At 48.9% G+C, this 25469-nt stretch overlaps 1 protein-coding gene across 3 annotated transcripts in view; it reads left to right on the top strand.

Annotated features, from left to right (window-relative positions):
* LOC139054841 (uncharacterized) overlaps nt 1–24559 on the top strand; it is a 135881-nt gene extending 111322 nt beyond the window's left edge. The window contains exon 13 of one of the 3 annotated variants that reach the window (XM_070532488.1): nt 24505–24559. In XM_070532488.1, the coding sequence (XP_070388589.1) occupies nt 24505–24524 (20 nt within the window). In that variant the 3' untranslated portion in view covers nt 24525–24559. Of the gene's footprint in view, nt 1–14374; nt 16325–24504 lie in introns of those variants that run through there. The other 2 variants (XM_070532487.1, XM_070532486.1) reach the window with 2 other exon arrangements.
* The last annotated feature ends 910 nt before the right edge of the window (nt 24560–25469 follow it).

Raw genomic sequence — 25469 nt, 5'->3', positions numbered from 1 at the left:
TGGTATAGAAGATACCTACTCAAGGTTCTAACGTAGAGCTTGGTTGATCTTAGCGGGGGGTGCAGGCCAAGGAAGTTAACAAAAAGTCGTTGTTTTGCCGAAGCATCGATAGCGATAGCAAGTTAGTCGAGAGCTATACGAACTAAGAACACTAGTCTAAACTTGGAAATATTCGCTTACTAAGTGAATTAACAAGCACGGTGTTAGCGCGCAGAACAGCGCGCACAGCATGAACGCACCACACTCGATGAGCGCCGACACTCGTTGTCAAAACGCAGGTGTGAGCAAGTGCGGCAGCAGCAGCGAGCGAAGCTACCTTCGCGCGGTCTATGGCTTCAGCGCAAGAGCTGCGAGAACACAGCGCGCACAAAAGTATCAGCACGCGTCTTCAAGATCCGACGCGTGCGACTGCGCGCAGCCGTGCGAACTACGCACTGGTTGGCGGAGTCGAAGCCGCCTCCCCGCCTTCCTCCCGCGCTGCTCCCCGCTTCCTCCCTTTTTGGCGCACGAGATGGAGCTCAGTTCCCCTTGCGCGCGGTCTGCGAAATGCGCAGTTGCTGCCGGAGCACATTGCCGCCTCCCCTCCACCCTTCTCTCCCATCCCCCCAAGGCCTTTCGCGCGACGGAAGACGGCGCGATTGCTCTCCACTCTCTTTCATCGCGCATGCCAGGTATGTCTGCGATCGTCGGCTGTCCTCGAGTGCTTTCACTCGCACATACGGCATATTACGCGGTGCGACGGTGTTATCGTCCTTCGTACTTATAGGACGCGTCACGGCGACGCCAACTGCTACAATGCGGCTGGAGTGTCCATATAATCACTATAGCAGTAAAAAAAAAGTCTACGGATGGCAGCAAGAAAAACGCCCCACGAGTGCTGCGTTCCCGTGTTGTTAGTCTTCTCTCTCGTTCATTTTTTTTTGCGCTCCTCCCGCGCCCTCTACTCTTCTATAAGACACCAAGAAGGTGAGCTTAAGAAGGCCTTATAAAACTGAATTCAAACACTTTAAGAAATATTGGCCTTGTTGAGACTGCATCACACTGTACTGTAACTGTACACTGTACAGTACAATCAAGGACTTAGCTATGAGGGCTCTTCACTCTCTGGTTGATTTTCTAAGATCCAACATAGCGTCATAGGATCTCCTTGTTGGCCTTGTGTTGACTAATTTGCGACGAAAGAAAGTACGTTTGCATAGGAAGGAGACTATGGTGCCCAGCACCGTACAGAGTGAGGTTGGGCATAGCGTGTTTGCGTAGGCCAAATGCTAAATCAGGTGGTCCGACGGACCCTGAGGTGCGTGCCCAGAATTTCATTTATTTATTCATTTTTATTACATTCAGTGGCCCAGAGGCATTACAGAAGGGAGTGGTGGAATAAAAAAACAAGAACATGTCATAATCCGATAGTACACCAATGGCAGTAGACTTCTGTGGCATATTTAAATGCGGTAGTGCTGACAATGGTGACGACGAAGGTGGGCAGGCGGTTCCATTCATTGGCTGTCCTCGGGAATATTTGGCCGACTTGCCAACAGTATCCGTTTCTAATATTCGCCAATACGGCATCTCACAGGACCTAGAGTCGACTGCTGTAAAAGAGCCTGAGAGGATTCGAGTAGAAACCGTGCAAGATAATTGTACTTGAGAGAGGGACAGACAGCAGCGTTTTTGTCTGTCATCGCCTCTTGTTATTTTGCGCTGTTGCCGCACAATGTGATTAACCAACGAGCCCAAACGCGTTTTCTTCCGAGAGGATTAATTTTCGTGCGCTCGGGACGCATTAGAGAATTTCGTCCCATGCCCTGTGTTCCACGACGACGTACATTGCCACTGTGTGCAGGCAAACAATTTAATAAATTGTTCCGTGTAATTCATCTGAAGGTGGTACCGTATGGTAGGCTTTTGTGGTGGCTGAAGTGGGTCAAGTGCGGTTTATCAAAGTCAGCCTTGCCGTAAGCATCCCGTGATGTTCTCCGATCATTATGCAAGTGTAAAAATTGACCTAGTTAAGCAGCACCACCATTTGGCGAGGCTGTGTTTCAGTGCAATTGCGTGAGGTAATCGCAACTACAACATTTTCCCACAGCGAAGCTGTTATTGCGACTGTCAGAGTCCAAACTGTTATATGGCGATTTTCACGGTTTTCTGAGTAGAAAGTAGTTCACACATATAGTTTAGATAGTATGTAAAATAGAGTTTATATACTGAGAAATAGAGGATCACCCACGAAGTTTATGCATGGAGGAAACACACCAAAGCGTTATGTGTGTTTACCGAGCGGCGCACAATTTCGCATGCTGACATAGCGGAACTACAAATACTACTGAGAATAAGTTTTGCGATAATCAATGAAGTGTCTATTTCAGCAGTCAAATGGGTATGGATAAAATACAGACATTATAACAAAAACTCGCAGTTTCAATCGAAAGGCGGAGCATGATGGTCAGCTATACGAAGCAAAGATAGTAGTTTTATAGGCAATAAAAACATGTAAACATAGATATATATTAACTAAACTAGCAAGCATGGTCTCACGCGCGCACAAGCGAACATGAGCACGTCTCACTCGATGGCCGCAAACATTTGCTATCTATTAAAACGCTCCAGAGAGGAAATTAGGCAGCAGCAGCGAGCGAGCTCACATTCTTGCTGCCTTTCGCTTCAATGCGAACGAAGCGACGAAAACACAGAGCAGCGTAGACTCTGTACCCGTCGCAGATGGCTTTCAAGATACAGCGGCGCGGCCGGGTGCGCGCGGCTTCCCGGGCCACCCGGAGTAGAACGCCCCCCCTCCTCTTGCGCGCGACGCAAGGCGGCGCGCTTCTTCCCGACATTCCACCGTTCCGTGCAGGAAATTGAGCCGTGGTCTCCGCGTCGCCCTCGCAAGCTCTCACTCGCACATACAGCAAATGGCACATGGCGACAATTTTATCGCCCTTTGACTTTATATGGAGCCTCGCAGCGACGCCGACGGCAGAATGCGCCTGCAGCGTCCGTATAATTGTTATCGCAATACATTTTTTGTCAAATTGAAGAAAGCGTCATCTCATCGCTATCAGCCACGCTTCCAAATTTCCAGAGGCAACTGCCCGTCACAGCAAGTTTATGTTTCGTAAAAAGGCGGCCATATTAACTGCAATGTGTGGCAAGACTTTAGCGTTCCGGGTCAATTTGAAGCGTTGCAAGTAAAACTGCACCGTCGTATTTTCGACTCTTTTTTATGCATTATAGAATGCTCACGGTAAGTTTCCCCGGTGTTCTCTTCTGACTGGACAAGACACGTGGTTCGTACATCTCTAATATTAAAGGCAAGTTCGTCTGGGTCAGTGATATAGTTGAAGTTTGAAACGCGTGGACTGGTTATGGCTTCCATCATAAATCAGGTATTTGAGGCCGCCGTCAGGAAATAGTTTGTGTTTTGCGAACAGAGTAGTGTTTATCCCGTTGCCTTGGGAGATCTGTGAGCGCAGCCGGGATCAAATTTAGTAAAAATTGGGCAGGTGACTGGGGGGGGGGGGGGAGTGATGGGTTGCGGGCAGGGGACTTTACGGCAAATGTTCAGGCGAACTAAGTAAAACGTATGCGAATGAATTATCCGCTTCCTTAAAATGTCTTAACAAATATTAGATATCTTTATATGCGGGAAAGATTTCAAACAGGGCCCGTATATAGAAAACATTGTCCATATACGTTGCCCATATGTGTGCAGCGTTTTGAAGTATTTGATTATAGTAAAGATAACTTACAGATTATTTCATAAACGAGAGCAAAGGGGACTAACCAAGGGACCAGATTTTTATTATTTATATCATAAGAAGCCAACAAACACTGACACCAAGGACAGCATAGGGGAAATTACTTGTGCTTTATAAATGACATAATGAAACGATAAATTAATGGAAATGCAAGTGTATGAAAATGCTTGCATCAGGTAGGAAACGATCCCACAAGCTTCGCATTTCGCGTGCAATGCTCTACCAATTGAGCTACCACGGCACAGATTCCCCGTCCACTTTCTTGGGTATTTATGTTTCCTTGTAGAACCCTGGGAGTGTTCGCCAGCGCCACCGCTCACAGACCTTGGTGACGGACGTGGAACATCCTTTATGCCGCAGGCGTGACGAGAGCGCGAACTTTTTGGGTGAAGGCAACCTGTCAATAAACCCACACATGCTACCTGAAGGCATCAACGTTGCCGAATGTTGCCGAACCCTCGAAATGTAATAAACGAGAAGAAAGGAGCCTAACCGACGGGCCCGATTTTTATCAGTCATATCATAAGAAGCCAACAAACATGCCACCAAGGTTGGAGGTGGTGGCACTGGCTAACACTCCCCGGGTTCTACAAGGAAACAGAAATACCCAAGAAAGTGGACGGGCAAACGGCGGCGCGGTAGCTCAATTGGTAGAGCATCGCACGCGAAATGCGAAGGTTGTGGGATCGTTCCCCACCTGTGGCAAGTAGTTTTTTCATCCACTTTCATTTCCATTAATGCATTTTTCTTTATTTTGTTTATTAAGCACAGGTAATTTCCCCTATGTTGTCCTTGGTGTCTGTGTTTGTTGGCTTCTGATGATATGAATAGTATTTAATGTATGCCACTTATTCCGCGTATGTCACCTGACATACATCAAAAAGCCAACGAGAATATGTCCGTGATTATGCCACTTATCATGGTGTTCTGAAGCTTCTTTCTAATCTAACAAACAAATCTGCTGAAGGTCGTAACGGTTTCTCATCCCAGATAATCAAAGCTTGCTCTCAAGAAATTGCATGTGGCTTAGTTGTTTTGTTTAATAAATCGTCACACAGCTGTCAAATTCCAGAACAATGGAAAGTAGGTGATGTAGTTCCCGTTCATAGAATTGGTATCAAAAATACAGTACTTAACTGCAGCCAACATCTCTAACATTTGCCGCAAAATAACTGAACACATCATCTACAGTCCTGTGATGAAACATCTTCAGAGTAATAGTTTCTTTTAAATGAGCGACATGGATTCAGGCCCGGCTTGTCATGCACAACTCAATTAGTAGAATTCTGCCATGATCTCTTTTCCTCCTTCGACTTGGGTTACAAGGTAGGTTGCGTATTTTTGCACTTTGAAAGGGCTTTGATACCGTTCCTCATGCCTTGCTGCTACATAAATTATCATGTCTCCGCATTCATTCCAGTATAGTCGATTCGGTCAGAAATTATTTGACTGGGCGAACGCAGCATGTCCTGATCAACTTAAATCAACTGGTGTCACCATAACTTCCGACATGTCCCGATGGTCTGTTTTGGGGCAGTTGTTATTTTCAGTTTATATAAATGATATTGTGCAAGGACTTCAGTGGCAGGTGCAATTGTATGCGGACGACTGCGTAATTTACAGAGATATACAAGGTGACCATGATGTTAGCTGCCTACAGAGTTATTTACGCGCAATTCAAGGTTGGTTGTCGAAGTTTGGCATGTCTTTACACAGTGCAAAGTGTTTGTGTCTTTCACCCGTGGACACCTCCATGTGCGATCTATTTATAAGTTGGATGGATGGCATGTTGCACGGGGTGAATCTTATAAACATATTGTGGTCTCTTTTAGGAAAATTTGACCTGGAATAGACATATAGAGCATCTAGCCTTAAAGTCAGCAAGAATGCTCAATCTCATTAGACGTAATTTTCTTCAAGCCTCCAAAAGCGTAAAAGAGCATCTTTATAACACAAATGTTTGCAAAGTACTCAATTACGCTTGACGCGCTTGGGACCCTGAAACCTCTTATCTTCTAGACAAACGTTGGCGCTAGTAAACTTCGGACCTGCGCTCCCATTACATGCATGCCTTTTATTGGTACATAAATTATATGGACAGTCCAGGCACGTTTCTGTCGTCGGCGTCGCCGTGAGGTTCCGCATAAAGTCCAAGGGCGATAACACCGTCGCCGCGCTTCCTGACGATGTATGTGCGAGTCAAAACGTGCGACGGGAGACGACGAACGCGGCTCAATCTGCTCAATCTCTCCCACGCGAAGGAGAGAAACGTGGGTAGGAAGGGCGCCGTATTACGTGTGCGCGCGACACCCAACGTTTGAAGGAGGGAGGGGAGAGGGCGGGGAGAGGGCGTTCTACACTGGCTGCAACTGCGTATTGGCGGCGAGGAGTTGCAGAGCCGCCATCTAGCGGAAGCGCCTCGCTGGCGTAGTATGAGGGATCACGTGGCGCGCTCCTCATAGGTTTTGCTGTCAGCGCTCACTGAAGACACCACGCGTGAGCTCTCCCGGACATTTCTGTAAGTACTTTCGAAACGAGAGAAGTTTCTTACTGTCTAAATAATAATCTTGGGCAAACTGAAAGCACACAATTGTTCACAGACGCTATCTCTTTACCGAATACGTACAGTGAACGCCACTGCGCGCGGTCGCCGCGATGGAGTCTCTCGAACCGGCTTCTTGCGTGAAAGGTAGGTAAACGCTGAGAGCAAACCATGTGAAATATGTTCTTCTAGTGTTTTTATAACTAAATGGAGTGTAATAGAACGAAGCCTCAATGCAGCGATCGCGCAGATTCGCTGCGACCGACTGCGCGTCTGCATGCTTGTCCGCGCACTGTTTCGCTTTCTCAGCGCGCGCGTTTTCGCACCGTGCCATGAGCTTATTAGGCCGCAGAATATGAGCATTTGACAGTATCCAAGCAACCATTGTTGCGTGGGCGCTATCACAGCTGTTCAAAAACAATTTCATTGTAGAGACTTCGACGCCTACGGAGACTGTGATGTGCCGTCGCGTCAATTCAATCTTTTGTATGCGAAGCATATTACGAGAGCTCAACCCAGCTCCTCAGGCGCGGCGGTGTCGCCTTGAAACCACGTGACAGCGTGACGTCACGACAGAGGAGAAGTGGCTTTGGCTCAACTCTTGCAAGACGGGCTGGGTGGGAATCGAACCAGGGTCTCCGGAGTGTGGGACGGAGACGCTACCACTGAGCCACGAGTACGATGCTTCAAAGCGGTACAAAAGCGCCTCTAGTGAATGCGGTGTTGCCTTAGAAACGAGCTGTTTCTAAGGCGTGCGTCTCTTGCTCAGGCGCACATTTCGTTGCCGCGCCGAACGCTGCTTTGCTCGACGCTCACCGCGTCCAATGCGGGGCGCGTAGTCGCTGCCCTGTAGCCCATTGTCTTACACCCCTTGGCGGGTCGACGGGAACGCTGTCGCGTTCCACTCTTGAAGGCGAAGCAGTAATGCATGAGTTGTTTCTTCGTCTAGCCGAACCAAATATAGCCAAGCAACAGCAGTTCACCAGGCTAAACAGTGGTTCAACAACTAAAATAAAGGCTAGTATGCTTCGCATCCTGGGCTTAACCTTACCTAAGCCACAGACATTTTTTTTTTGTTCTAAATTCTTTGACCTTTCAATACTATTTCTCGAGTTGCGTCGCACTGTATGTTTATCGGTGTTCTCAGCGTGCAATTTCCCGCTGCTCCTTTTTTGTAATCCAGTGCATTAATTCATAGCACAAACATGACCATATGCCATGCTTTATTTAAATGTGCTTCTTCCGCTGCCTTTCCACTCCAGTGAACTTGCCAGTATCTATAGCATCGACAAGTTCATAGACCAAACCGTCACAACATTAGTCGGGCAGCGGACTCGGGCGAGCGTCTCAGTGCGCGTTTTCAGAACATCACAGACCGGGCGCCGTAGCAGAAATCTTCCTCGCGCATGTGCTTGCTGCATACCCAAGTTGTAGCCGCTGACTGTTTGCCGGTTTTATGTTTCGCGAGCCAAGCTTCACGCAGCTTCTTGTCCTGCGGCTACGCGTGAATAAGGCTGACACCGGCCTCCGTTACGTGCGTCCGGCCCTGCGGCACCGAGCAGTAGCCTACCATGTTGCGCGCCTTCAAAGGCGGCCACTACCTATTGTAGTGCTTTCAAGCGTTGTAAAGGAGACACTCGAAGCGGGAAAATTTCGCCACTAAATGAGGACCGCAGCGTACGAGGGAATTTAAACTCGTTTTAAGCTCGCTTCGGCGCGCCCGAAGCAGCCGACGCGGCCACTATGTCCACGTGATCCCTCCTAGCACGTCACGCCGACGGTGGCGCCAGCTTTTCCAGTGGTGGAGCTCGAGGCCAATAGACGAGCGCACGCCAAGTTTCGCCCTAAAGCCCCTGAAACTTCGTAAAGTAGTGCCACTCTCCTCCTCCGCCTTCACTCCTCCTCGTTTCTCCTCTCTTTCACGCTCCCTCCTCGACCATGGCACCGCCTACTTGCTCGAGCGCAGCAGACGACCTTTCGCAGAGTGAATGCACGCATAGCAAGGTAGTGCTCTTTAGGCTTTCACGTTGGCTTTCCAGCTCCGCGTAACTTCGTGTACAGCATAGAATCTTTAGTCGGATGCTTATACAAATTCGGTAACGGCAGTTTTTGTTTCATTTTTGATAACTATTTCTTTAAAAAGTATCTGACGGAGTGTTAACGCTGTGCGTTGACGACTGCGAATGTATCGCGTGCCCTACAGTTAGGTACGCAACATTTGTCAATGGCGTGTCGCAAGATATTGTTGCGAATGGTTGTAAATAACACGTTTACCATCGAATGACAACCTCTTGGCTTCCAGCAAGCCCTCAGCCTAAAGAATCCGCGCCGCCCTTACCATGTGAATTCGCGGCGCGTATCAGCTATGACGTACAAAGGCTGCCGGAGATCACTGCTCTGGAGGCTCGAAAGTGTATTACAAGTACAGTGCCGCCAATGTGCGTGCTTGCCAATCTAAGCGCGCGCAAAGCCTCAGAGGTGGGCGCTGGTGCTATTATGTTTCTCGTGTCTCAACGCCGACAGAAATACCGCGGCCGATCATCGAGTCGGGACTGTGCGTACACAAGAAAATAAAATGAGTTTTTAGCATTCGTGCGCGAAGCGGGAGCGCGATAACAATGCTTGACCCATTCTCAAACAAGACTACTGTGGCCTTCAGTAATTTTTTGAGGTTAATGACTTATCACGAATAACACTTCATCGTGCGTTGGTTCGTCCGTTTACTAAGTGACGTACTTGTCGCGAACCGAGTTGCACTGAGGTGCATGCATTGAGGACGGTTGAACTCCCTTCGAAGTAACATTTGCGAGATATGACTTTATTAGTGAAGTCATGATCGCGCAAAGAATCCCCCCGCCATGACGCGGCCGAAATTGCGGCAAGTGAAATGGTTTTATCCATGGGTTAAAATGATATGAAACGGCATTCGAGTTGCAAGTTAACAGTTTATTTTCACATAGATGCATTACAGATTTGCCTTTGCAGTCACAAGTCCGTGTGCACCATTTATTGTCTCATTGCGTAAATAAACGCACCAGCCTAAGAGTCCTACAGCAAGCGCGTCTCAATAAGGCATAGTGACTGTAGAAACTAATAGTAGAATAGACGAGCAAGCGAACGACTATATGAGCGCGCGAACTAACGAGCGAGCAAACGACTAAACGAGCGTGCGAACGAACGAGCAAACAACTAAGCACGAACGACGACTAAATCAGCCAGGGAACGGGCGGGCGACCGCACTTTTTCTTTGCGAGTGCTGCACCGCCGCATCTTCAGCTTCGCACACTTTAAAGCTCACGCGAATTAGCACAAACGTCTCAATTACCTATGATGCGGTCGCTCGACGACGAACGCACCGCGTAACACTGTTTCGGGAAAGCACGCACGCTTTTCATCGGTGCCTCTGTATCGCAAATCCACCGGGCGACCGCCAACGAGGAACACGAACAAATGTGGCAAACAAAGCTAGTCTGTCTAAAGAAGGCTAGTAAGTAACCACAAAAGGCAGAGAGTTGCTCTCCTGAGGCGCTTTCATGATCGAGACTGAAATTTTATCAAAAGGACTGCGCTGAATCTTACAAATTTCGTAATCACGTTATCGCACGCAACCTCGCGTGCCCGCGAACTCAAGCCGGTTGGCGTTCAAAACGATCAAGCGCACCAAATATGACTAACACGACCACGTAGTGCGCATATAAGCAAAGCAGACGTTGCGTAAAAATCATGTTAAAGCGTGCGTACAAATGACAACATGCACAGTGAACTGTGCAATATCTACTACGTTATTGCCCGCAGCACAATACGCAAGCCTGGCACATACAATACTCTGAGAGAGTCACAACTTACGTCACATAGTCGCGCGGAGGAAGTTGGTCGAAAGTTCTCCCTCCCGATTCGGTGAAGCCATGTCTTTCTTCTTAACCCGTTGCGCTTACCGGACGGTATCGCGAACATAATCTTGCCTTTGCTAAAACTATATTGGCATCCAAACGCGCAGCAGGTCATGGTAACAGAAAATGACGTGAAGCGACGTCGCAGTTGCCACAAAACATCCTTCAAGGCGCTCACAAGATCAAAACAACACAGAATAGGAACGGAAAGAATGCCGCCAACAAGCGCCGCTTCTCGAGCAAAGATGGTACTGAAGCGCGACTGTAAACAAACAAAGCCGGCGCAAGGGGCCACGTGATGCCATTAGGCCAATAGCGACGCGGTGTCGGCTTCGGCCAGAGCGCTGGAGGAGGAGGCGGCATTCTTCAAAGCGTGGCACTACTTTACGAAGTTTAAGGGGCTTTATTTCGCCCGAGACGCCAGCGCTCGTTTCTCCCCTGGCGGCACGGTTTCCCCTCCCCCGGGTGTGTGCTTCCGCCGGTTCCCTTCGCTCGCGCTGAGCCAGAGGAGGCCAGGCTGAGCGCGCGCTGCACGCGAGAAGGCTTTTCGAGAGTTTTAGCCCAGCGGGTATACGGCCAGCGGAGCGGAGCGGTCTCCACCGTTGCGCCAGCGGAGCGGCTCGCGAAAAAAGAATTTTAGCCCAGCGGATCACCCGCTCGAGCGGGGTAAAGAGCGGGGCGCTCTGCTGCCCCACCTAGTGGTTCGAATAGGAGTTACTGAGAAATGAAATTGAATTACGCTTGCTTTTATTATGCAAGAAATGTTGAATAAAGATATATTACATGTTCTCAGTGCATTATTTGTTAATAATGTACTGAGTACTAATGTACGGGTCAGCGCGGCAGTCGCCGTCTTCGATGCAGAACTGCCGGCGTTCATGTTCGCGGCTGCCGTCTTGCATTTCCCATACACGCCCGCGCGCCCTTACGCACGCTCGCGCGCTGCGTATACGCTCCGCTGGGGAGTGCTTTCCAGCGGGCGTAAACGCTGCTCCGTAAAACCGCTGGCCGCCTCAGCGTGGTGCGCATGCGCAGTCGCGTCTCCGCTCGCCCGCTCCGCTCCGCTGGCCGTAAACCCGCTGGGCTAAAACTCTCTTTTGTTAGCGATGGCGCCTCGCCGGAAGACTAGTAATTACTGTTGTGTTGTGAACTGCCATAACAGCAACGTGAACACGAAGGGGCTGCAGCCGCCAGTGGAATTCTACCGATTCCCCACTAAATGGTACGAGAAAGGCAGACGACAGATGTGGATTACTGCGGTGCGCCGAGCGAAGTAAACATCTGGCAAACGAAGCGAGATCGTTTATTGATCACTCCTGAGTGTATGACGGTTTCTATATCTAACCCACGTGAAATTAATAATTACTCGGTACATAATGCTTTTATTCATACAAAAACTTTAAGTTCAACGAGTGCTTGTCCTGTCTTCTTTCTCGTGTTTCGTTTGTGTGTGCGCTGTCTAAGAATGGAAACCACGTCTGTTGTATGCGCTAGCAGTGGCCGAAGTTCACGCGTGCCGAGAAATTGAATATGTGCATGATGCATTGAACATGACTGGAGTTCATTCCCGCTTCACCATCGCACCGATCGATCGGGTTACTGGACGATACACACCCGCGTCTTGGTCGCGCCGGCATTGCTGAAGCAGGAATGATTAATAATACTTTCAACTTCCGTCTCTTGAGTACTGTTAAAAAATGACCAAGCTGTCTACATTGCTGCCTCTATTCCATATTGTAGGGGACGTACTAGTTAAAGTTGTGTGCGCATGTCGTACTTGTGCTATGCAGCGATATATCTTGTTTATTTCCGCACAGTGTCGATAGAAGTCTGTTGTCGCCATCAGAGACAACACGGATTTGTAGCAAACATAATGTGAGAAACTGCAAAAATGACTTTAGCTCGTATGTGCCGCATCGTATGTGCTGACGATTTTTCCGGCGGCACATACGATGTCGTTTCCAATTACCGGCTCAGCGTCCCTTACATGGTTAAGCAGACGCTGCCCTTTTGCCGCATTGCAGCCATAAAAATAATCGTCAAGCGTACCGATCTTTTTAAAGGCAAATATAGCGTGTGCAGTTTGTTTCACACTAAGGGGAAAACTCGGAACGTATTGCATCGCGATGCGGCAAGCAATGGAGTCGTGCGGCGGCAGCAGCTCGAGCAGGCGCACACGCTTGAGGGGCGGTGTCGAGATCTGCGTCGTCTGCTACGGCGACGCGCGCTGGCCGCATTTTCGGGAAGCGTGGTACTGTCAGGGGCAGTGCACCGATTTCATCGGTACTGCGGGATACTGAGCTGATATTCTTTACTAAACGTTGTGCGTCGCCACACTCTGATCCTTCATTGGCGCTAATGGAGTTCCACAAACTTCTTTTGACAACATGGTTCATTTGTTCTTTCGAAGGGCCGGAGTACTGAGCGTGTGCACGTATATTTCTTCACTGTGTGTGCTACCGTAATGAGCAGCGACAAAACGCACCAAGATGTGCGCGCAACGTGCTCAGTCTTTGTTTGACTCGAAAGGAAAACAAAGCACTCAACAATGGGAGTCGAACACGGTGAAACAAACGGACACGATTAAATGAACGTTTTAGGTTCAGACAATGAGCTGGAAGTGATTTTTCTCGATAATCATTCGCTACACCAGACAGACCCTGCCCGCCGGTGGGGAATTGGACACGTCACGCTCGGAACTTCAGTTAGTATCTCGTCATGTCCCCAGCGGCAGGGATGACAGCGCTCATCCTGGAAGGCAGTGAAGTGTAGAATGACTTAATCAGGGATGTGTTCATTCGCTGCACGTCTCAGTCACTGACGATGGTGGATCGAAGCCTATCCTCGGGCGACTGATAGAGGGGATGTTGCGCCAGTGATACTTTCAACGAGCCCCAGACATTTTAAATGATGTTGGCGCCCGGGGATTGAGGCGGCCGCTCCAAGAGAGTGACTGCGCGCTCTTCTAGCAGTTCTTGCACAGCACGAGCAGTGTGGATCGGCGTCCTATCGCGTTAGAATATATAGTCGCCTTCCAGAAACGGGCCGTCAAGAATGTATGGAATCAGTACGTCGTCTATGACTGCCATGCAGCGATGAACTTACATTCGAGGCGTATCAGTGGGCGTCGCGCAACGCTTAGCAAAGAATACAGGCTCCTTTCACGCAGTAACGATGTGATCAGCGCCCTGCACCTGACAGTAGAACGTTTCTCGACAATGCGGCCAGCGTGCGCCACCGTAGCAGACGACGCCGTTCAAGATCCCGCCCCTCGAGCATCTGCGCGAGCTGCTGCGCATCGAGTTTTCCCCTAAATGTGAGAGAGACTGTACACCGCCCTTCGAAGGAAATGTCCACGCGCACACACCGCGCGCGGCGCGAAACGTGCCCAAACACGCGCAGTGCAGGAGGCAATCAAGGCGGCGCGAACGAGAGATGGGAGAGGGGTACCACCGCTAATATAATTTTGCTCCGCATGCGGCGCTCTCAACGCCGGCGCAGCAGCGCCGCTCTCGGTGCCGTTCTTGTCTATGTGGCCGATGCGCGCGGTGGCGCGGCAGTGTCTTGAGAGCAATCTGCTTTGGGGGCGGAGTCCAGGTGCATCGGCGGCTCGTTGCTTTGTGGGTGCCCCCTGTGTGTCGTCGCCCTCACTTTTCCTTGAAGCAATAGACCGCACAAACGCACGAAGGTCACTTCGCTCGCCGCTGCTGCCGCATTTTCTCACGCCAGAGTTTTGACAGAGAGTGTCGGCGGTCAACGAGTGTAATGTGTTGATGTTTGCGGTGTGAGCTGTCACCATGCTTGTTAGATCAGTCAGCAAGCGATTATATACAAGTTTATACTGATTATAACACTGCTATCTTTACTTCGCATGGCTGTCTGCTTATTTTGCCATCACAATCAATGCTTCGCCTATCATGCGAAACCGTGCCTTATTATCTGACTACAGCGCTCGACTTCGCAGTAGCTGGCATCGCAAGCTTCCTGATCTGACAAACACTTTCAGCTTTCTGAATACGCTTTTTTTTAAAGATATTTCTTGCGGCAAAATTTGTTATTAGGTTCGCGGTGTGAGATCCGCCCCTGAATTGTTTTCATTCATGCTCTGCACTCTGTATATCTGCCTACCATCTTTTAAACCCACCACTGCGGCGCTCCGTCTCCTGTAATCGCCTCTGGTGCAGGAACCATCTGGAACAGCGACAAAGTACCCGAGGGCGCACTGGCAGGCGAGTACGGTGACGATTTTTTAGTCAACATCATCTGCTACACGCGCTTCACCGGCGTCGAGGTGCAGCTCGACTTTGATACCAGTTGGTCCGACGACGACATCATGCCGCAGCTTCTGCAAAAGCCGTTCTACTACGCGGAGGCCACGGAGCCGTTCGTCAACTACGCCACACTGGGTGTGCGCGTCGCTCAGCTGCTCTTCGATCAGAGCGTGACGCGCAGCGTGATTGACTCGCCCTCAGTGGCCGCGTGCTTCTCGACGTACGCACTGTCCCACATGCGAGTCATGTTCGACGGGCGCGACTGGCCGCTCTACGCGGGCCTCGCCTGGGCCCTGGAGACGGCGATAGACGCGGCGCTCGGAGCAGGCCGTCGGTCGGCACAGCTGGAGCGCTTCATGATCATTCGGTTCACCCGGACCTACTGCGGCGAGCAAGCCGCCGACAGAGAGCCGCTTACGTACGCCGTCAAGTCGTCCCTGACGTTCGCCAGGGCGTTCGGATGCGCCGAGCCGCCCATCCCGCTCTGCTGAATTTCTTTTTCGCGCTATCGGTGCTTCTCCGTCTTACTGTGCCCGTTGTGTCACTGCACAGCCGTGTTACGCAGTGACAAGCTTTCTCAGCACGTGGCTAGCACGGAGCCTCACTGCACCTCTGCAGTCTGTGCGTGGATTTTAATATGTTTAGTATGCACTGTTTGTTGTGACGATTTAATATTGGAATTTGTGCGCACCACATCCCTGGCCATATGTTGTGTGTTAGTGCTACCGTACTTCCTCGCTGATTCTGTGCTTTTGTCAAGCCACTGATAAGCTTACCCGAACTTCCTAATGCGAGAAAAAGTGTGAATGACAAAGTAGCTCAGCATGTAATCACCCGACCTCCGCAGAGGGAGAAAGGAAAAAGAAAAGAAGACACTGAAGTTGTCAAATGAACGAAAGATTTTTCGTAGCCGCTTCACCCTTGAATTTTTCGGCCGTTTATAATTTTAGCAATGAAGTTACTTTTTTCGCAATATTTCTTTTTGGTCTTACCTATTCTTGTTGATAGTCGATCAATGTAGATGTAGCTCGGCGTAATATTTTAGGGTGCTTTTTTATATTTCTTCTAATAATTCAGCAATCTTTGGGGGTGGTACCCACCGTGTAGTCTATGCCTACGAGGCTACGTTATTATTCTCCACTCTGTCGAGTTGTTTCTAAGAGCTAATGCAGTTTTAAGTAAGCTTTACACATTGTCAGTTAATAACGGTTTGGCTTATTTGCAAATGCAAATAAGCTAAACATGCAAATTACTTTCGAGGTAAATCTAACAATATATCACTCTAAAATTGTGAATTCGGTGAAAGATTTATGCGTCTTTTTGGTCATACCATGACCTGATATATATACATGAATTTTTTTCCAAATAAGCTATTAATTAAAGTATTAATTAAACTATACCTCTATCGTTCTATTAAATACTTCATATATAATTCACTTTTTCTCAGCCGTGTAGATTAGTATGTGGCTTCTGAAACTAGTACAACAGATTCTACATTCTGCAAATTAAGGCTTTGTCGCTGTTTCTAACAAGCCATCTGATTTTCCTTCAACATCTTTATTTGACGAACTCAGTACGCAAAGTGTAAAGGCCGTTTTAAAGTGTCGCTTAGTACTTGTAAATAAAAATCACCAGAAAACGAAATAAGACTCTATTACTTGTATGGCTAACTTGGCGCAAGCTACAATAACAAAAAAATTCTGAATAGTGGCCGTAGTACAATCGCGCAGTAACTCCGGATCGCATATGTTGCGTTATAGGCAACTTAGGTTACTAAACAAAATTACTGTATGAAATTGCTGTTCTGTCTTGTTCTCCTCCTGAGCTGCATGCTTTTTTCTCTCGCATGTGATTTGTATATAAGGTTGTTCAATGCATTACCATACAGTTTTGGGGTACCTTGCTTTAGTTTTTTTTTTCACCTCTGATCTATGTGCCATGTCGTTGTGCTTGGATTGTTCGCTATCAGAAAATAATTGCGGCAGAACCCACCTCATGGTTACTTTCGTCCATAATGCGTTAGTATTGAACCAATATAGCGGCACAAGGTATTGCCACTATCGAAACGAGTTATGCATGAGGCGTGTACTGCAGCGGGACTCCACTTTCGCGCTTCTTTAAGAACCTGGATGAATGAATGGATGTTGTGAGCGTCACCTTTGAAGCAAGGCAGTGGGTTTTGCCACCAAGCTTTTGCTATTATACTGCCTAATGTCCTACCGAGGTTAACAAAGAAAAAAAAGAAAAAAAAACACGCTAAGTTTTAATAACCAAAGTTTTTGGCCCCCTATTGTGAACTTTGTTTTTGGACGTCTCCGTTTTCTGGCGTTTCCCTACTTCCAGCAATCTTTCAGTCACCTCTTACTAATCTCTATTGCAGAAATGTTTAATTTTCCCCTGCTCTCGTTGATCCCGAGATCTTCAAGGAGTCCAGTGGTGCCTAAATCAACCGCGGGGCAGATATCTTCGTATTCCAATAAAACATGCTCCATAGTTTTCATAGCTCTACCGCAGCAAGCACATGCTTCTTCTTCCTTCTTATATCTCGCTTTATAGGTGCGTGTTCTAAGGCATCCCGATCTCGCTTCGAAAAGTAATGAGCTTCCCTTTGAGTTATCATAAATTTGTTTCTTTCCTGATTTCATTTTTTTCTCGTGGTATAGCGCCGCCATCGCGAAACCTGCGCGAGGCCATCAGTTGTGCGCCGGTTTGAGCGAACGTTTAGGAACGCGTCACGTGTCAACTTGTGCCGCTTCTTTATCGACACGCTGTGCCGTCTAGTGGCACGGCCCAGATCTCCCGCGTGGCCTCCGAGATGAGAAATGTGGGGCCTCGGTGACTGCAAACGCTATTTGTCCCCTAGCTTGCCCCATACCCAGTGGCACATACTCAATGAACCAAGTTGGCGTCGAAGACGTTTATTGCATTCCTTCCCTTACTACCATCTACGCCTTTCTGACAAGGAAAAGGTTAACAGCGTCATTCGCACAGCTCATAAAGCTGCCCTTGGTCTCCCGAGGTATGCGAACACTGAACGATTACTTGAGCTGGGTATATACAATACCCTAGACGAACTCGTGGAGGCTCATAAAACATCCCAACCTGAACGACTCTCCAGCAGCGGAACTGGCAGGGTCATTCTAAGTAAACTCGGGCTGAATGCCGTTATGAATTCAGCAAGAACAACAACATTACTCCATGCGGTCAAACGCCGTTTGGTTATAAAACCGTTACCCAAGAACATGCTCCCTGGGAGACACGACAAGAGGCGGTCTGTCAGAGCCAAGGCCCTCCAATAAAGGTACGAAAGCAACCAGCAAACCGCTTATCTCGATGCAGCAAAGCAAAATCACCAAACTTACGTAGTGAGCGTCGTGACCGGAGAGGGAAGTATCCTCAACGCCGCGACCATAAAAACAGCGTCCACCGTGGAAGCTGAAGAGACTGCCGTTGCTTTGGCCATCATGATACCCTCCGTGCAAACTATCATAAGTGACTCCAAAAGGGCAATAGTCAACTTTTCGGGAGGCAGCATAGGCGTCTGTGCAGAGCGAGTCCTACGAAACTTTATAAATGAAAATACTGTTGAACCCGTATGGGTCCCTGCCCATTCGGGGAATCAAGGGAATGAGGAGGCGCACTGGGTAGCCCGAGGTGTAACCAACCGGGAGGTGTGCCCCTCAGACTCGGATCCCATGGATGAGGCACCGACGACATACCACGATACACAAACTACTACAAGCAAAAAAGGCGAATCTACCCGCCTCCAAACGCAAGCCTCACGTGAGCGCAAGCCTCGATCCTGCGTCGAATCCAAACTAAATCGTTCCACAGCCCACATTGGCTAGCCATAATTACCAACTGGGCAATGGAACTCAATATGTAAAAACTGCACAAATCAAACATTGGCTGCCCAAAATCACATTCTTTGTGGGTGCGAGGGCTTACCTCCTCCCACGTCGCTCCTGCCAGCTTCCTCACAACAGACGTGGGAGGAGCTGCTCAGAACGCCGGATGAAAAACTACAAAAAGCCCTCGATGCCTGGGCCGAAAGGGTCGCTCCTCGTGAGGGGCCACCCTAGGACTCGGGCCTGCCAGATCATAACTGAGCAGAGTCTCAATGAAGTTGTTACCACCTGAAGAGCGGCACACACCTACTGGTGTATACCCAGTGACCCAAGTTGTCATCGAAAAGGTTCATTGGCGGCCGGCACAGACCGAGTAGGAAATTCAAGTACTCCGATGAAGCGTCAAAAAGGTTCTACGTACAGCTGTACCTACCCATTCCCGCATCTGCAGTGACCCATGTCGGCATGAAAAAGATTCTTAGGAGAGGGTCACCTATGTATACATTGCCGCATACTCAGTGACTCACGTTGGTCTGAGGATTGGTTTTGAACCCTGCACAGCAGCCCGATGCGCTTCAGGAAAGTGCGTGAAGTACCCCATGAAAACTGTGATTTCGATCGATCGATCGATTGATCCATCCATCTCTCTATCTAGCTAGCCTCTCACACCTAGCCAGTGGTCCACGTTTATTACTATCTTGGGTGACTAGCTACGTAGCCGTGATCGTGATGCCGTTGTGCTCGTACTATTGCAGTTAATTCAGCTTTGTCATCCGACTCTCGTAATGCCATCGTCGCCACGTCATCAACACAAAGTCGTCATGCATTCATTGTTACACGAACGTGCCATCGTGCTCATCCCACTCTCTTTTCGTGATCGCCACTCCAACTTTGTTATCTTACTGTCTTCATGCCATCGTCGTAAGGCCATCATCGTCCCACAGGCTTGGTGAAGCTGTCTTCGTCACGCCATTGTCATCTATACATTCATAATGTCATTGTCCTTATACTGTTGTCACATCATCCCTACCATTGTGTCGTCGTCGTACAGTCGTTGTCAATGTTGCCATACCTTTGCTGCGATGACGTCGCGGTTGTTTCATCGTCGTGATACCAACTTCGTCATCCGATTTTTGACACCCCATCATCGCCCCACCTTCGTCTTTATACCACCTTCTAAGTTCTATTGACGTCATTACTTCTTCGTCAGTCTTTTACAACTAAGCTATCGTAATTATATCGTGATTATATCGCCATTTTTATGCCATTGATGTCATTGCGTCATCGTCGGACAGTCGCCCTCATGCATTCATTGTCATCGTGATATTCATACCATAGAGGTCGTGCCATCGTCGTTACTCCAGCTTCGTAACGAGACTCTCTTTTCGTCACGCCCATGTCTACATAGAGGCGTCTTGAAACAGTCGCTGTCACGCCATTGTAGTCACTTACCCGTCCAGAAACCTTTGTTATGGTATCATTGTTATTCTATCATCGTCAGACAGTCGTCATCACGCATTATTCGTCAGATCTTCGTCGTCATGATGCCGTTGCGGTTGTTCCATCACCGTGATTCTAATTTCATCGTCCGACTCTTGCCATCCCGTCGTCATAATGCCATCATCGTCATTCCATTCGCGTCATGCCGTCATTGTCAAGCTGTCATGTTACCATCTTCATCACTTCAGTAACGTCATCCCGTTGCCATCGTGCCGTCGTCGTCATACTACCTTTGTCCATTGATTTCGTTCCTTAGACATTCTATAGTAATCAGGTTGTCCTCGTCCAGTTGTTATTACGACGCGCAAGTAATGACACCGTCGTCATCGCGTCGTCGTCAGACCGTGGCTGTCATGAATTCTCAGTCCTGACATTGTAGTCATTTTATGAGGTTGTGCCATCGTTGTCATTCTAGCTTCGGCATTCGTTTGTCTTATTACCATCGTCATCACGCCACCCTCGTCATTCTATTGCCATGCTGACGTCGACATCACGCTGTGGCTACTTTACCAACGTCATCTTGCTGTCATCATGCGGTCGTCGTTTCAACTCTGTCGTTTTATCGACTTCATCTATTCGCTTTGCCGTACTTGTCACTGCGTCGGCGTAATACAGTCGTCGTCATCCAAATATGGTCATGCGCGACCTTGGCTAGTGAGTGCCACAGGAAAGTGAAACAGTGCAGTAGTATGCCACATACAGCCGCAGCAATGAGGTTTCACAGTGAAGAGCACAAATATAACACTTAGGGTACTTCGGAAATCCGTTTTTCGCTACATAGCTCTAATGCTAATCGCTTTACCGTCGATAGTATACGTGTGAGATTACTTTATTTAAAATGTCCCTACAGGCCTCGTATGAGGCATTGGGAAAGAGGGCGTCACAGAAGGACTAAAACGGTATATAAATTTGGCATATAACAAAATATAATATACGTACATTATTAATAGACACTATAAGAATATATGCACATCTTATACAAACATTAAAGCATGGCACAAAAATATTAGCACTGGTAGTGTACATACCAGAGAAAGGAAACGATACAATTCTTTAGATAAACAATGTAAAAGATATAGCCACTCTAATGTTATAAGAAAAACAATACAAGAATAATGAGCGAAATAATGAACTCATAAACAAGAGAGCACATAACTAGAAAAAGAAAATGCATCATACATTTTATTGAAGTTAGAGAGTGGTATATGAACTGATGAGCTGGCGGAATTTATCTGCATTTTTTTCGGAGATGATGAAATCAGGAAGAGCTTTCTACAACCGAATGGCACGGGGACTCACCGACCAATTGAATACATACGTCTTCCCATAGGTACCTGTGAAGCTGAGGTGATTAATATTCGCCGAGATGTACAAGGTGTGACTTCCAGCCGTAAGGAATATTTCCTAGCAGCATGAACATACTTGTGAAATAATGCTAGGAGCGCAAAATCACGTCAAATACTTGAGGGCTGAAGTGAAATATCAAGTGCGATTTGTGAGATGCTTGAATTGTATGTGTAGTTGCGTGACATAAACCTAGTGACCCTGTTTTGAACTGATTCTAATAAGCTGATTAGGTTGTTATGATGGGGTGACCAGATTGGAGAGGCAAAGTCGAGTTGGGGGCAAAAAAACATCTGATAAGCTAGCTTGCATATGTTGGAGGGTGAATTACGTAGGTTCTGGCGTAAGTGACAAGTGACAATAACTTTATTGGAGTGTCCTCAGAGACTTGATTGGCTCGGCTCCCCAGTCAAGTTGGTGGCTCCGCGCACGACGTGACAGGGAAGTGGTGACGCTCCGCGACGTCGCGGTACCTCTGGACGGCCTGCAGTTGGTGCTTGAAATCCAAGCTCTTCAACAAGGCGTCCCACTTGTCCTTGTATTGAAGGTCAGCGCCCGCTTCGTACGGGCACCACCACAGCATGGTGTCGGAGGAGGAGCATGCATGACTGCATTTGGGGCACGACTACGGAAAGTTGGAGTCTATCCAACCAAGCGCTCTGGGGGTGAGGTAAGATCTCATCTGTAAGAGCCTGCAAGTAACGGCCTGAGCCTTGTTCTGGCCCTTACTGAGAGGCTCTTACAATACAGCAGTGGTATTGGAGCATTAGCACATATAGTCGCAACGTGATGGGTCCAGGAAAGGCTTGGTGCGAGATTAAGTATTGGTATGAAGTACCTGAAGAAATTTGCTGATTATTTACGTGACATTGGAAATAGGAGGTTGAGTGTTTAGGAGTGAAGGACATTACTTTGCATTTAGATGAATTAAGAGCCATTAACCAAGTGTTACCCCAATCCAAAATAAGCTGAAGGTTGTTTCGAAGAATGAGGTGGTTATCGAGGCTGGTTAAAGTGCGGTAAATAATGCAGTCATCTGCGAACATTCGCACTGGGTATCCGAACATCACAAGTGGCCGCCACTTTGGCTGAGGCAGGTGCCTTGCCCCTGGCATTACTCTTCCTACAACAGGCGCTACGACACATTGATCGCCTACACCATGCCGCAAATGGTCAAGCACTCCTGACCCGCCTACGCTCCCGGCCAGCATCACATATGGGACGGCTGTGTGGCCTCTATAAGGAAGTAATAGGGGACACGCCTGCAAACACTGTACAACCTCGCCCACCACATCGACCACCAATCCCTATCTTGACGGAGCTGCCAGGTGTCTCGAAGAACCGTTCCCCAGCATGTGCCCTACAGCAGCCGGCAGCCTCTCTCCTCCAAGAGAGACTTGGGGACCACCTTCACATCTTCGCCGATGGATCCGTGATACCGGAGACGGGCTTATCCACAGCAGCTTGCGTTGCACCCGCCCTACGAAAGAGCAAGCTGTGCCGTCTCCCAGGACACGCAAGTTCTACCGCAGCAGAGCTAGCAGTACTCTACCTTGCTGAGGACCTACTTGCAGAGGGGCTACCAGTGACCCCGGCAGCCATCTTCTGCGACTCCAAGGCGGCGATGTTCTGCCTGCAGAACCCTGACAGGGCTAGCCATGGGGTAGCGCTGCTCTCTTCAAGACTGAGGGCCCTTCAGGATGCAGGATGCTCACTATATCTGCATTGGCTACCGGCACACCTGGGGATCCCGGGCAATGAAGAGGCGCACACTCTTGCAAAAAGTGTCCACCACTCAAGCGTCCCCCTCAGCCCTTCTGTAACGGCCACAGACTTCTCGAGACACAGGCTGCGCCGGCACATCATCGCCTGCCACCCGGACAAACGGGTATCCCTGGGCCGGCCTACACGGCCTCTTCCACAGCACGGCCTCCTACGAAGGGATGCCTCGTTGCTGCTCTGACTGCGAGCTGGCTGCTACTGGATGGCAACCCGCCGGCATCGCCTTGGGAAAGCCACTTTGCCAGCCTGTGCCTCCTGTGGTGAACCAGAGACTGGAGCACCTCCTACTGGCCTGACCTGCTCACCTGCAGCACCGCGGCCGACTTCTGCAGGAGTTCCACCGACTGGGGCTCCTATGTGCACGACAGGAAGATATCCCCTTACCCTGTCGTAATCAGCTACCAGCCTTCCTAAGTGTCGTCGACTACCTCGACTCGTCGGGGCTCTCGGCGAGACTATAGGAAATTTCTACGAAGACGGATGGCCTAACGGCCATCCCACCACCTCGGGCTTCCTGATCCGCCACTACTTCGCTTCCATCTCTACGACCCTCTACCTTTCTCCCTCCTACCCTCTCTCTCTTTTAATCCCATCTCCTCCGCCGTGCTGGCACTGAGCCGTGCTCCCGTATGGGTTGCAGAAAGTACTGCTAGCCTTTCCTCCTTCCCCACAAGAACCACTTCTCTGGGTATCCAATTTTTTCCCCCACTTTCTCTACGCAACATTGTCTTTTCTTTCGTTTTGTGGAAATCAACCCTACCGTACAATACTTCTGTCACCTAATTTCTGCAGCACCAAGATTTCACCTTAAAATATTGCGCTGGATTCTCCTTATGTTCAGTAAATCCGGGAAGGAACTTTGATACCTCATGACACTAAGTTTAAAAAATACCGCAAATATCAACAATAAACTTACTCGTGTTCTGTCGGTCATATAGGTGGTTGTTGTTTCTCGTCACATATAGGTCATTAGGTAAATGTTTTGATTATAGGTTATGTCAGGAATAACTAATCCACTGTTGCTAGCTGGCCGCTATTGTGCTCGCATCTTAATCATTATGTACCCAGGTTCATATGCCTGAAGCTGCGCTGTTTTCACTGATTCACTGAAAAGTATCGGGGACCCATTTTTCGCGTACTTGGAATGCAATACTAGTGCACATGAGTTTCGCCCTTATCACTCACAGGATATCAAAAACGATTAGTTGGGAATTACTGCAATAATTAGCACATAAATAACAGGCCACTAACTGCACGGCTGATTTCAGGTATTACGCACTTCGCACTGCGAACCTCATAGAGATCCCGACCGCGGCGCATCCGCCTTTTGCGACGCCAAACTGCACATGCGCAGCGCCCTAGCGAACACCAAAGCAATTTGACAGGCACACGGCCGGACTCACTCTCTCCTCCATGTGAGTAGAGTACGGCCGTGGCAAGAGCGGCACTTGTCAGAGGAATAGGGCGCCAGCCGTATCTCTTAGGCTCTTACAGACGGGCACATATCCGTGTCTTGCCGTTCTACACGGTTTACCCCGACGTATAACGCGACCATGCCTGCCCGTCCAGCGGGCAGACCTCCACTCTAGCACACATGCTCCGGGAGTACGGGTCACGATACCCCAAGTTCAGCAAGGAGGAGTAGAAGTCGTGTTTGCCTGGCCCCGCTCCACACAAGCAAATCCTGGCTGTCCGGCGTGCCCGTTACCTGCCGGTGAGCTAAACTTGCCAGCGCCGACGTGGGACTGGCCGGGTACGCGAAGAGTTCGCGTTCTCGGCAGAACTCCAATAAAGTTCTTTCACTGACTTGTCAGCCTTGTCATTCTTGCTCCCGCGCGCATGGAACGCCTTTTGAACACTATTGCCATCGAAATTTGGCGCGATGCGATTGTCGTGTCTCGTTTACGGCTGCACCTCCCGTGGCCATCCCAGCAGGGCAATGCGGATTTTCCGATTTCCGTCGGGAAAACGCGATCGACCGCGCCGTGAAGCCTAGATTAGGGCTGCACTTTGTGACAGGTATGTGTCGGCATATGCACTTTACCTCTCTGTTTTGTCACTACTGACTCATACGAATAATCTCGACGAAGACGCAAATGTATGTTTGAGCTAGCGAAACAAGCGATCGCTGAGATCGGGCGACCTGGTTGAGTGAAAGGAGAAGTGTTCTTTTTTTTCTATCGTCTCTGTGCGTCCGTCGCAAGAACGCCGACATTTCGGAACTTCACACCGTGCACGCTTGCAGCTTTATAAACGCTCAGCGAATGCTCGTTATGTCGGCGTAGTTATCTCTCGAAGCCAAGCTCACCTGCACTGCCGGGCTGACGTGGGAAACAGCGTGCACTGTGGAAGTAGCTGATAATGCTAGCCAGGAATCGTTGCTAGTTGTCGTTTCGTCGTTCTTGTCGGCACCAAGTAAAGTAATATTTACTTGCAGAAGGCTTTTATGTTCGTTTAGTGAATCGGGATGTAGTACGGTATGTACTAAGGCTCATTTTACTGTGCGGCATCTTCTGTAGTCGAGGTTATGTTGC

Source organism: Dermacentor albipictus, chromosome 1, assembly GCF_038994185.2.
Source record: "Dermacentor albipictus isolate Rhodes 1998 colony chromosome 1, USDA_Dalb.pri_finalv2, whole genome shotgun sequence".
Classification (NCBI taxonomy): domain Eukaryota; kingdom Metazoa; phylum Arthropoda; class Arachnida; order Ixodida; family Ixodidae; genus Dermacentor; species Dermacentor albipictus.
Note: the sequence above shows the minus strand (reverse complement) of the source record. Positions and strands in the feature narration are given on the sequence as shown.